The 13,360-nt window shown below is 43.6% G+C and overlaps 1 protein-coding gene across 1 annotated transcript in view; it reads right to left on the bottom strand.

Moving 5' to 3' along the window:
• The window catches only part of PDILT (protein disulfide isomerase like, testis expressed), a 43,347-nt gene extending 29,987 nt beyond the window's left edge, over positions 1–13,360 (bottom strand). The window contains exons 1-2 of the mRNA XM_025916891.2: positions 13,120–13,360; positions 5,046–5,249 (exon numbers count right to left, since the gene is read on the bottom strand). Coding sequence (XP_025772676.1) covers positions 5,046–5,247 — 202 coding nt within the window. The 5' untranslated portion in view covers positions 5,248–5,249; positions 13,120–13,360. The remainder of the gene's footprint in view (positions 1–5,045; positions 5,250–13,119) is intronic.

Genomic DNA, 13,360 nt, shown 5'->3' with positions numbered 1-13,360 from the left:
ACCATAAAACAGATGTGTAAGTGCTGGCCCACATTCTGGGATGGATGAGAGATGTGGGGAACCGGCTGGAGGAGTCAGTCAACAAAGTGGAAATGCCTGCCCTGCTCGCAGGCTTGTGCAAATAGCCCATACTGGATCTCCCCTACAAGATCTTACTCCATGGGCTCGAAGTAAAACCCAGCATGTACCCTGGCGCCAAGGTTGAAGGAAACCATTAACAGCCTGGGCTAGATGGAGATCAGAGTCTCAGAACTATTTTGATGGAATTTTACACATCAGGAATGCTTCACATTGGATGGAAGCAAAAATGACACAATCACATTTTCCCTTCTGGGAACTATCAAGGTTAAAGGCACAAAAAAGAGTGTTTTTGTTCCACGGTGCTATGAAGTGGCTGCACAAGCCAGCTGAGGAGGCTCTAGGACCCAGGGCAGCTGATGCCGTCACATGCCCGAATTTCCTGATTCAAGTAACATCACTCAGACCGCACCAAATAAGAAGAGACTGGGACCTGCATTTCAGATGGGGTGACACAGACTCAAATGATACAGGGGTGAGGCAGGGAGTGTGACTGTGTGGGGTTGGCTGGATAGAGATGTGGTGAACTAACAGGCATGGTTTCTGATCCAAAAGGAAAATCTCTACTCAGCTTAAGCCAGTTGTCACATTGCAAGAATGTGGGCCTGTGCCTCCAGATCTTCTATTTCTTTAAGAGCAGATGTAAATTCAATTATAATTGTGAAATCTCTCGATTTTTAAAACATTGTGTGGCCTAGGGGCACCTGGATGGCTCAGTTGGTTGAGGTTCTGACTTCAGCTCAGGTCATGATCTCACAGTTTGTGGGTTTGAGCCCTGTGTCAGGCTCTGTGCTGACAGCTCAGAGCCTAGATCCTGCTTCGGATTTTGTGTCTCCCTCTCTCTCTCTGCCCCAACCCCACATGTGCCTCTCTCTCAAAAATACATAAACATTTAAAAAAAAATTAAAACACTGTGTGGCCCAAACATAACCCACCTGCTGGCCATCTTGTGTCTATGGGCTGCCTGTTACATCCTTGATTTCAGGATAACAGGAAAGAAGAGGAGCCATAAAGAACGGAGAAGTGCGCCAGAGAGATCAAAGGGAACCAGAAGGGAATGGGCTCATGGGCACCAAGGAGCGAAGGGGCTCAGGTTGGGTCTCAGATTGGAGTACTCTAGGTCAAGGAAGGTGAGGACTGGCAAGCGCCTATTGGATTTGGGAATGAGTTGTCCTTGGAAACTTAACCTGAGCCAAACAGTCCATAAAGCCAACCCTACGTAGGAAACAGTTGCTGATATTCCTGCCCAGAAGAGAAAACTATTCCTGGTGGTTCAATGTCTAGAAGATCTTATACCACCCGGCTGCCTCTCAGCCACCCCAGCTTCAGGTTGCATTTGATCAAAAGCCGTTTCAAGGCTTTTACATAATGTGATTAAGACAGATAATGCCACGTGTTCCCCAAAACCTGTTTCTTTTGCCTCTTCATTTATACTATTGGAATTTGTTTCCCAGCCTCTCTTGCAGAGCTATGGCCATTGGAATGCAGGCAGAAGTGGTGTTAAACAGTGCTTCTCACCCTGTAATATGAATGTGAATCACCTGGGACTCTGACTCAGTAGGTCTGGAGCAAGGCCTGGTATTTTGCAGTTCTAACAAGCTCCTATGTGATGCTGGCATTGCTGGTCCATAGACCACACTTTGAATAACACTGATGTGCACCATTTCCAGGGCTGGCCTGGCCCAGAAGCATGTCCTGTGTCTCTCAATCCATTTCCTGGCTGGAGGCAGAGGATTCAGTGGAGTACCCTAGGCCCTAAGGGATGCTTGGGTCACTAGATGGAAGGACCCTGGGCACTTGAATGACTGTATGGAGCAAAGTTTCTCTGCAGACCTGCCTGAGACTAAGATTTAAGAAATCAACCTATACAAAACTAGATTTGGGGTTTGTTATAGCAGTTAGCTTTCCCAAACACAGTGATCTTTAAAATATCTAATCAAAATCAGAACAATGAAAGAGTTTGGGTACAAAGGTGGGCAATCATTTTTAGAATTCGTTTCATTAAAGGACTTCATTCATCTAGCATTAAAAATTGAGCCACAATGTACAAAGAACTAGTAAGATGTTGGCACACTTAAATTAGCCTACAACCTTGGATCTTGTGGCAAATACTGTGAATCAGCCATTCCCAAGCTCTTTGCTTCCTGAACCATTGAGGACAGAAACCTAAAATATTCACCATCTCAGACTCGTCATTTGGGAATAGCCATGGCACAGTTCTAGCCAATAAGATATAACAAAAGTCACTGGTGGAGCTTCTGAAAAAGTTTTTTTTTGTTTTTGTTTTTTTCAAGGAACATACTTGGCTGACATGTATTTTGTCCTTTTGCTATTTGCCTGTCCCTCTTTTTCCCTAGCAAAATGTGCAGTGCAATGCAAGAAGTGCCACAACCATCTTGTGACCGCAAGCTACATACAATATATCAGGGGTGATGGAGCAAGAAGATAGGAGGAGCCTGGGTCCTTGATACTGTGAAGCTGCTAGGACAGCCATTGATTGCCTATCCCTGGTCTACATATGAGAATATGAGATAAATCTTGGATTTAAGTCATCATTAGCAGATTTTTTTTTTTATTCCTTGAAGCTGAACCCAGTCCTAACTGATAGAAAGTTGATCATGTGTTTGGGGCCAAGGGAGGATGAAGACTCATTTACTGAGCATTTTCCATGTGCCAGATCCTTCATAGATATTTAGTCAATCCCTATAATGACTCTACCACTTTCATTATTCCCACTTCACAGATAAAGAAGGTGAGAAACAAAGAAATGTACCTTAGGCCACATATCTAGTTCATGGCAGTGAACTTTACACTCAGGCTTGCCTGGCTCCCAAACTTGTGTACTTTACTCCAAACCTTGATGTCATCTATAGACAAAGTGTGTGGGTGAGTCAAGTTATAAAAAGCAACAACAACAACAACAACAACAACAACAAGAAAACACTTTAGGATTTACCAGTGCTTGGCATGTGGTCTTTGGTAAATACTGATGTCAGTAACAATAGATTCCAAAGGGTTCACTCCACTGCTCTGGCTAAAGATTGCCCATCACTGGGCATCACTGGGAGGCCAAATAGTGAAGATTTCTCTCACTTCAGGCCAACCTTCAAGTTTCAAGATGCATTTGAATTGGACTGGAGACCCTAGCGCATTCTAGGATGCGAGGATGCAGGAGTTAAGCCAGAGGAGGCTGCTCAGCTGGTTTGCAGCTTGGAGAACCATTTCTGAGGACAATTCCAAGCTGTCACTTCTCCATGAGACACTCAGTGTATACAGTTCAGACTATTCTAATGGCATGAGTATGGATTCAACTACAAAGTCTCGGAGAGCAGAAACCAAGGCCTCTTTACTCTGGGGCTCCCATCGGACCCACCCAAGGCCTGGCACTGAGCAGAGCTGAGTAAAAGTAGGATGAATCAGAATGCAATAATAATAGTTGTGCCCAATGGGTGCTCACTAGGCACTCATGACTGCATACTTGAACCCATTTTCATCACCACAGCAACCTGCAAGGGAGAAATTATTAGCATGTTTGTGCAGAGGAATCTAATAATGATAAAGAGAATGGCAGCCAAAACATTTCTTAAGCTCATATTATGCACTAGGCACTGTGAGAAGCTCACTAGGAATTATATCCTATTGCTAAATTCCCTATTTCACAGCCAAGTAAAGAGAGGCTCAGAGTGATCCAGGTCACCTGCTCAAGGTCATCTGACCAGTAAGTGGCAGAGTGCTGCGTTTGAGCCTAGGACCGTGAACCTCTAAGCACTGAACTTCATCCCAGGACATGCACTGGTCACACTGGAGAGAAAAGGAAGCCTTTGAGGCATCAGGGTTAGTGGAAGGCAAACTGACAGAAGGGAGAAAGGGCTATGCCACAGCAGCAACCAAGAGGAGGAGAAGAGAATGTAGGGGGAGGGGCTGCATGGAAAGGGGCAGAAACCAAGAAGGGGCAGCACTTGTACCTCACTGCCCAGCTCTGGAACCTGAGTCCTTGCCAGGCTTCAGGGAATCTGGATGCTAGTCAGGCCAGGTACAGCCCAGCAGCAGGTCTTTGGGGACTGACACACAGCCAGACATTTCCCAGGAGTGGCTTTGGAAGCAGGATTCTGGAATCCAGTGTTGACATCTACTTTCTGTATCCTCCCAATCCTTGCACGTGGGAAGTGGTGTGGCACAGGGTTTGTAGTCCCCACTTGTGAGCTCTGTGACCTTGGGCAAATCACTTGGCCTCTCTGAGCTTCTGTTTCCTCAGCTATAAAATAGGGAGACAAATGGTGCCACCATGCTGGGTTGTTGTGAAGATCAACTAACTTAACGTTTCGTGGGGCACTAAGGACAGTGCCCAGCACACAGTTAGTACTGGCTGTGTGAGGGCTGTTATGAAAATCCCTCCCAAGGGCACAGCTCTGTGCCCAGTGCCCCAGGGAAAAGAAGAAATGTCCACTGAAATGAAGAACAACAGTCCAAACAACAAAAGTGGACAGGCAGAGTTCAGATAAAGGTGATGGTCTGCAAATCTTTGCTCAAGAGCTTGCCCATAGCTGCCACCATTTATTGCCCTCTGCTTGTGTTCCAGCCACTTAACATGTTATCTCATTTAATCTTTACAACAATCCAGTATGGTCGGGATGCTCCTGCCCTCGTAACAGAGGGGAAAGTTGAATTTCAGAATGTAAAGACACTGATGAGTAAAAGTTGGCTTTTTACCTTCAGTGGTACAGAGGAGCAACATACAAATCAAGACTAAATCGAGCGTAGTATTTTGCAAATTGCTTAACATCCCTGGACCTCAGCATTCTCATCTGGAAATCGGGAATGATAGTATATCCATATTAATTTTAAATATGTTAATAATATGTGTTCTCATCTGTTCAGCAATATATAAGACTTCTCTGGCTTCCAGGAGCAAAGAGATAGATCTCACCCTACCCATCACCCATCACCCAGGAGTGGGGGACACTCACGGAAGAGCACCATGAGGAAGCGGGTCTGGTTCAGCATCTGGGTCAGGCCAGCAGGTGTTAGCACCAGCAGGTTGCCTTCCTCCACAATATGCAAAGGCTGGGATATGTTGATGCTGGCTTCCTTGACGTCCTCCTCTGGGAAGCCCTGGACAGTGGAGCCGCGAGAGGCAGCCAGCAGCAGGGAGATCCATAGCAGCTCCATGGCTATTTTGTAGGGCCACAAGGAGGAACAGGAGCCCTTATCAACCCAGGTGGTAGGGCACCAGGTCATCATTCCCTCCCCGACTCTCCTTCCCTGCCCAGCCAGTTTGTTTATGGAGAACACAGCCCGACCATGGCCCACTGCTCCCTAGCAGTGCCCACACATGGCAGTAGCACTGGAAGAGATGCAAAGTGTTAGCTTAACCTCAGCCCCTACGTAAACTGTGCAGGGATAGTTCAGAGCAGCAGGGCCCTGCTCAGAGCTCCACAAAGCCAAATCACATGCCAGCATTTGAGCCCACTGGCTTCCCAGGCAATAGGTGAGACTATTGTAGAGATGAGTCCCACTCCAGAGTCCTGGGATGAGCCTCTGGACCCCAGAAATAAGGGGTAAATTCCCCATCACCGCTTCTGCTTCACACTCCTCCAGCTCCTGCTTGAATGCACCTTATAATGGGAAGCTCATGACCTCACTTCTCATTCATGTATCCCATTTGATTTTTGAACAGTTTTTCTCAACTGTAAATATTTCTTTTAAAAGTCATGAGGTGCCAGGAATTGAGCCCCTCGGGCTCTGTGCTGACAGCATGGAGTCAGCTTGGAATTCTCTTTCTCCCTCTGCCTCCCTCTCTCTCTCTCTCAAAATAAATAAATAAACAAACATTTTTTTAAGCCATAATTGTAGGTCACACTTGTAAAAATTCCAAGCAATACAATAAAAACATGTTAAGTAGAAAATAAAAATGTCTCTCATAGTCCCACCTCTGAGAAAGCTACTATTAACAGTTTGGAATGGATCCTTATACATATTGAAAATTCCTATATAAATGCACATTTGAATGTACAATTTTAAGCATAAATGGACTCAGCTATGCATATTGTTCAGTGTTCTGATTTTCTTGCTCCATAATGTGAAATATATCCTAGGTACTTTCCTATAAAAGTACATTGTTTTTTTTCTTTTCCTTTCCTTTCTTTTTTTCATTTTCTTTCTTTTCTTTCTTTTCTTTCTTTCTTTCTTTCTTTCTTTCTTTCTTTCTACATTTTTTAATTGTTAGAATGGTAGAATGGTCTGGATCAGAAGCTTCCTTTCTGTAAGTTCCACTTTCCCTAATTATGTCTTCCTGTCTTCCCTAACAATTTAGAGCATAGAATCACCTCTTCAGATCTTTGTAAGTACTCCTGAAGCATAGAGCTATTTCTCTGTGTAGCGTGGACTACCTGAGTGTCTTGAAGAAGAAGACCTATAGCAGGTAGGAGTGGGTGCCTGGGTGGTTGAGTCAGTTAAACGTCCAGCTCTTGGTTTTGGCTCAGGACATTATATCACGGTTTGTGGGATGGAGCCCTGTGTTGGACTCAGCACTGCCAGCACCAAACCTGCTTGAGATTCTCTGTCTCTGGTCCTCCTCTGCTCACGCTCTTTCTTCTCTCAAAATAAATAAACTTGAAAGAAAGAAAGAAAGAAAGAAAGAAAGAAAGAAAGAAAGAAAGAAAGAAAGAAAGAAAGAAAGAAAGAAAGAAAAGGAAATGACCTATAGCAGGTATATTCTACGTCACACCTTTGGATTAAATTTATAAGTATTTTAACTTCTTTGTTGACTGCTGTAATCCTAGCACCTGGTATTTATGGTAGGAAAATGGACAAGTGGTGAGAATAAATACATGAAAGAATGAAAAAATGATTTTTGCCTGGGAAATAGGTTTGTCAGACTATCTGAAGGCTTTTAAAAAATAGATCTAATGTAATTTTTCGGCCTAAAATATAGAGAATGTGACCAACTCTAGCTCTAAATTTTATGAGTAAAAAGATACTTAACATACTTGTCATGTGCCAGGCACTGTTCCAGTGCCTTCCATGCCATCACATCTCTTATGACAACCCTATGAGGTAGGAATAGCATTATTATAATCCTCATTTAATGACTATAAAACAAGGCACAGAAAGGTCACACAGCTCATAGGTCATAGACCCAGGCAATCTAGCTACAGAATCCATGCCCCTAACCACAATGATATACTGTCTCTCTAGTGACCCACTGCAAAATGGGTGCAGTGGACAATATTTTGAGACATTAACTGAGGCTCCCCCACCCTGATACCCTGTACCTTCCATCATTCAATCAAGTCCTGCCTTGGAGGGGAGGGCTGAGACTGCAACAGAGAACAGAGCCAGATTTTTGATTTGGGGTTGCAAAGCAGGCCTTTGAAACTCACAGCAGGGACCAGGCACTTGCAAGTCGGGACTCAAATTGTAAGAATGGGTTTTTTTGGTTTGTTTTGCTTTTTAAAGAAAGGGGTTCTGAGTACCCTGTGGTTTATGCTCTGAAGCATTTTTTTTAGGAACTGAAGACAAGAGACCAAATGTTGTAACAAAAGATGCTCCTTTGCTTTTATTGCTCAGGAAATTCCAAGGGTTTTGGTCCAGGAACTATGGATGAAGACCAAATAAATATCAGAATGTATCTGGTCATCTGAATGCCCAAATATATATATTTATGTTAAAAAAGAAAAACAAGCCCCAATAGAGTAATTTGCACCCCCCCCATAGGAAGCAAGACTTAATTGCAGTTTCAACCTACCCCAGGAATGTGACCTTCTATTTGTAATTTTTTTCTTTAAAATTTTTATTTGAATTCTAGTCAGTTAACATACAGTGCAGCATTGGTTTCAGAACAGAATTCAGTGATTCATCACTTCCATACAACACCCAGTGCTCGTCATAACAAGTGCCCTCCTTAGTACCTATCCCCCATCTAGCCCATCCCCCACCCACCTCCCTCCATCAACACCCAGTTTGTACTCCATCTTTAAGAGTCTCTCGCGGTTTGTTTCCTTCTCTCTCTCTTTTTCTCCTTCCCACATGTTCATCTGTTTTGTTTCTTAAATTCCACATATGAGTGAGATTATATGGTATTTGTCTTTCTCGGACTGACTTATTTTGCTTAGCATAATACACTCTAGCTCCGTCCAAGTAGTTACAAATGGCAAGATTTCATTCTTTTTGATGGCTGGGTAATATTCCATTGTATACATAGGAATGTGACCTTTTAAAAGTCAACCTGAAATTTCCTGATCAGCAGTAGTAAGATAATCTGCATGATTAAAAAAAACAAAAACAACAAAAACAACAAAAAAACATGCTTTTACCTTCCCAACAAAAGATGCTCTGGCCTGAAACAATACTTTCATTTGTTGGCTAATAACATGTTGCCCCATTCTCCTGCCTATAAAAACCTTCCATTTTGTACAACCCCTGGGAGCATCTCTCTACTTGCTAGATTGGATGCTGCCTGAGTCATGAATTGCTTAATAAAACCAATTGGATCTTCGAATTTCCTAGGGTGAATTTTGTGTAACACTTACAAATCACAGTATCACAGGGACCCTACCCTGTTTCTCCTATGCACTGAAACCCCAACCCTGACTCTTTGCTGACCATTGCAGCCCCAGTACCCGGTATCAGGCTAGCCCATAATACTAAGTAACATCATTATGTATTAAGCTAGTATTTGAGCTTTACCTTCACCATCTTGTTAACCCTTACAGCATGTCTATGAGGTAGGTACAGTTATGATGCCCCCTTCACCAAGGTGGAGACTCATACAAAACCACCCAACAGGTAGATGAAGGAGCACATGGGCTCAGGTACATCTAAGCCCAATGCCTGTGGTGTAAACCAGCATTCAGCAAACTGACTCCCTGCCTGTTCTTGTAAATTCAGTGTTATTGGATCACAGCCACATCCATTCTTTTGCTATTGTCTGGCTGCTTTAACTATAACGGCCAAGTTCAGTAGTTGCAACAGAGACTGTATGTGGCCAATGACACCAAAAGTATTCATTATCTGCCTCTCTGCCTGAAAAGTTCTCAAACTTAGCGTCTAAATCACCATGCTGCCCATGCCCCTACACTTCACTCACACCTTAGATCTTGGACTCCTCAAATTTGTAAGTCCACTGTTAGAGCTTAGCATCTCCATCTGTAGAATGAGTGAGTAGTGCCTGCCTCCCAAGGTAGTTGTGGGCATATGATAAAGAACCTGTGCTCCATTAGCACTTCTTATCCTGAAATTCACATAGAGCTGTTTAAACAGTACTTATGCTAGGCCTCCACCCAGACCAACTAATTCAGAATAACTAGAGTAGTGCCCAGATAGCTGTATGTTTTAAAAGCTCCCCAAATGATTCTTTTATTTTTAACTTTCTATTTGGAAAATTTTGAATATATGCAAAAGTAGACTGGTTGGTGTGCCTCCAGCATCATTCAACTAGGTTTACTGTCACTACCAATCTTGTTTACATTCTTATCACCTCCTGCCCTGAACTGTTTTGAAGCTAGTCCCATATCTTAACATTATTTCATCCATAAATAATGAATTATGAATTGTTAAAAGGTATTTTTTTAAAAATAAAACATAACCACAATACTATTATCCTACTTAACAGAATGAACAATAACTTCTTATCAAATATCCAAACAGTGTGAAAATTAACCCAGTTATCTCATAATTTAAAGTTTGATTGAATTGGGGTCCAAATGAGATCCATGTGTTGCCATTGATAGTCACAGATAATTCTGTCTTGCAGTCTGTAGGTTGAGAACCATGCGATCAGGGGCATCTGGGTGGCTCAGTTGGTTAAGTGCCTGACTTTGGATCAGGTCATGGGTTCGTGGGTTTGAGCCCTGCATCAGGCTCTGTGCTGACAGTATGGAGCCTGGAGCCTGCTTTGGATTCTGTGTCTACCTCTCTTTCTTTGCCCCTCCCCTGCTCACACACTCTCTCAAAAATAAACGTTAAAAAAAAAAAAAGAGAGAGAACCACGCAGTCAAATGAAATCAACCAAAGCGAGTCATTTGGCCTGAGTGGATGGCAGAGCATCGGAGTGCAGGCCAGGCTGATCAGGGCTATGGTGGGCTCCCCCAAAGACCTTTGACAAGAGTAGTCCTGCATGTTAATGGCCAGAAGACACGTGAAAAGATGCTCAGTATCACTCACTGTCAAGGAAATGCAAATCAAAACCATGATGAGATACCACCTCATACCTGTCAGAATGGTTAGACTCAAAAAGACAGGAAATAACAAGTGTTGGCAAGGATGTGGAGAAAAAGGAATCCTCTTGCACTATTGGTAGGAATGCAAACTGTGTGGATAGGAATCCTGTGTGGTAGGAATGCAGCCAGTGTGGAAAACAAGGTGGAGTTTTCTCAAAAAATTAAAACTGAAATTACCATATGATCCAGTAATGCCACTGATGGATATTTACCCAAAGAAAACAAAAACACTAATCTGAAAAAATAAAGTAACGCTATGTTTATTATAGCATTATTTACAATAGCCAAGAGATGAAAGCAACCTACGTGTACATCCATAGATGAATGGGTAAAGAAGATGTGGTGTATACATACAACAGAATATTATTCAGCCATAAAAAAAAAAATGAAATCTTGCCATTTGCAATGGATACATCTAGAGAGTATAATGCTAAATGAAATAAGTAAGACAAAGACAAACACCATATGATTTCATTCATATGTGGAATTTAAGAAACAAAACAAATGAATAAACAAAGAAAAAAAAAGAGACAAACAAAAAAACAGAATCTTAAATACAGAGAACAAACTGGAGTTTACCAGAGGGGAGGTGGGTGAGTGGATGGGTGAAACAGATGAAGGGGATTAAGGGTACACTTATTGTGATGAGCTCTGAGTAATGCATAGAAATGTTGAATCGTATTGCACACCAGACACTAATATAATACTCTAGGTTAATTACATTTCAATAGGAATAAACAAATATACAAATAACAAAGCTGAGGAATACTTGTAAAAAAAAAAAAAAAAGAAACCAGCAAAGAGGTGCCTGGGTGGCTCAGTCCATTAAGTGTCTGACTTTTGATTTCAGCTCAGGTCATGATCTCATGGTTCATGGGATCGAGCCCCCAGTTGGGTTCTGTGCTGCCAGAGGGGAGCCTACTTGGGATTCTCTCTCTCCCTCTCTCTCTAATCCTCCCACCGCTTGTGCTCATGAATGCTCTCTCTCTCTCAAAATAAATAAATAAACATGAAAGCAAACAAACATCTGCTACATGGGATACTGCCTGATTCATTAATCATTGAATAAAGCCAATAAGATCTTTAAAATTTACTCAGTTGAATTTTGTTTAGCAAATGAAGGGAGCAAAAAAGTGAACTATATACATTTCCAGGAAAAGAGTGGGAGGGGGGCAGGTTGTGTGTGTGTGTGTGTGTGTCTCTCTCTCTCTCTGTCTCCCCCCCGCCCCATTTCTCTTTCTCTTCCACCACCTTCCACCTTCCACACCACACCCTTTACTCTTTCCTGCGACCCTCTCTGACCACAGCTCAGCCTTGATTCATCACAGAGCTCCTCCTCAAACTCTGGACCCCATTGTGACTCAACCCCTGACACTGTACCCTCAACCCCACCCAGACCCCTGCTCCTGTCCGGAACCCCGGTTCTCCCTGCACCCACCGCTCTGGCCTGATAATCCTGGTGGCTCCTCTGTGTCCCTCTGGGGAACCCTCAGCCCCAGCCACAGCCAATTCCAAGCCTAGATCCAGCCTCTACCCTCCACCCCCACACAGGGAGGAGTGCCATCATAGAAAACTCTTATGAATAAGAATAAATAAGAATAAGAGTATTTAATGCAGAGGGCCTTTCTACCAGTTACCACTGCTCTGAGCACTAAATGTCCCTGGTCTCCAACACTGAGAGCCTCCTGTCCCAGCCAGCATCGTCTTTGGTCCAGCTGGAGCAGTGGCCTCCTCTCTACTTATATTCTTTTTGCTCTCCCCCCAATCCATTCATCACACAGAATTTAGAGATTTCCTTCTAAAACACAGCTTAGATCACATCACTGTCTTATGGAGAAGCCAGGGGCCTGCCATCACATACAATATGGTGGCATCTCAGGACTCCATCATCCCGTTTCCTGTGACCTCAGCCCTGTGCTCTCCCTCCTATGTCAGCATGTCAGCCAGGCCGGTTCCTTCCCTCTCCTAAGGCAGACACTGCTTGGGACCTTTGCCTCTGCCTGGAACACCCTTTTCCTGATCTGTAACCTTTTTTGGTCATTCAAGTCCCTAACACCAGCTCCTCTGAGGGGGGGGTCTTCCCAGGCCACTCTGTCTCCCCACTACCTTTGCCTCCAGCATTCTCAGCCACATCACCCCCATTTGCTTCAAATCCTGTATTATTATTTCTGAGTGTACATGCTTTATTTTTTTATTAAAAAAAAATTTTTTTTAACATTTATTCATTTTTGAGAGACAGAGCAGGGGAGGGACAGAGAGAGAGAGAGGGAGACACAGACTCCGAAGCAGACTCCAGGCTCTGAGCTGTCAGCACAGAGCCCGACATGGGGCTTGAACTCACTAACTGTGAGGTGATGACCTGAGCTGAAGTCGGACGATTAACCCACTGAGCCATCCAGGGGCTCCACAGTTTATATTTCTAAACTTTTTCCTGTAAGTGCCTTTGTTCACAGCTGTTTTCCCACCTCCTAGAACAGTGCCTTGTCCAGATCTGGAACTCAGTGAATGTTTTTTAATGAATGAATGAACAAATTATCTAATTTAATTCTCACACAAACCCCACAGTGTATTTCAGTGATTCTCAACCATTGCCGCCCATTAGAATCTCTTGGGGAACCTCAAGAAAATACTGATGTTTGAACCCAAATACACTAGGTGTAATTTCATTGGTCTGTTTGGGGTGCGGTGAGTTTCTTTAGGTGATACTAATGTGTAGCCATCTTCTCAGTAAACCACACTTAAATTTTAACCATTCTGGCAGAAGGAATGTGGCCAGGGCAGGGCCCATCCATCAGAATTGCCATTTCATTCAAAGCCATACCTGTAGGAAGTCTGGTTACACGCAGGCCCACTGGGCCAAGCTGGGGCAGCAAACTCCGGGGCACTTGAGGAGGGAAGTCGTGGCCTGAAGAACAGACTCCTGGTTTCCCTTTGTGACAGAGTAGGACCCGGAGGCCGCCGAGTTTCCTAAAGAAATCCAGAGGCAGAAATGAAGACCCTTCCCAGACACACGGGAACCACAGCAGCCTGAGCAGCAGTGTTCCACATTCTGGGGTTCTGGA

The sequence above is a fragment of the Puma concolor genome, chromosome E3, assembly GCF_028749965.1.
Source record: "Puma concolor isolate L17-30 chromosome E3, mPumCon1.1.hap2, whole genome shotgun sequence".
NCBI classification, from domain to species: Eukaryota; Metazoa; Chordata; class Mammalia; order Carnivora; family Felidae; genus Puma; species Puma concolor.
This window is presented reverse-complemented; position numbering and strand designations above follow the sequence as displayed.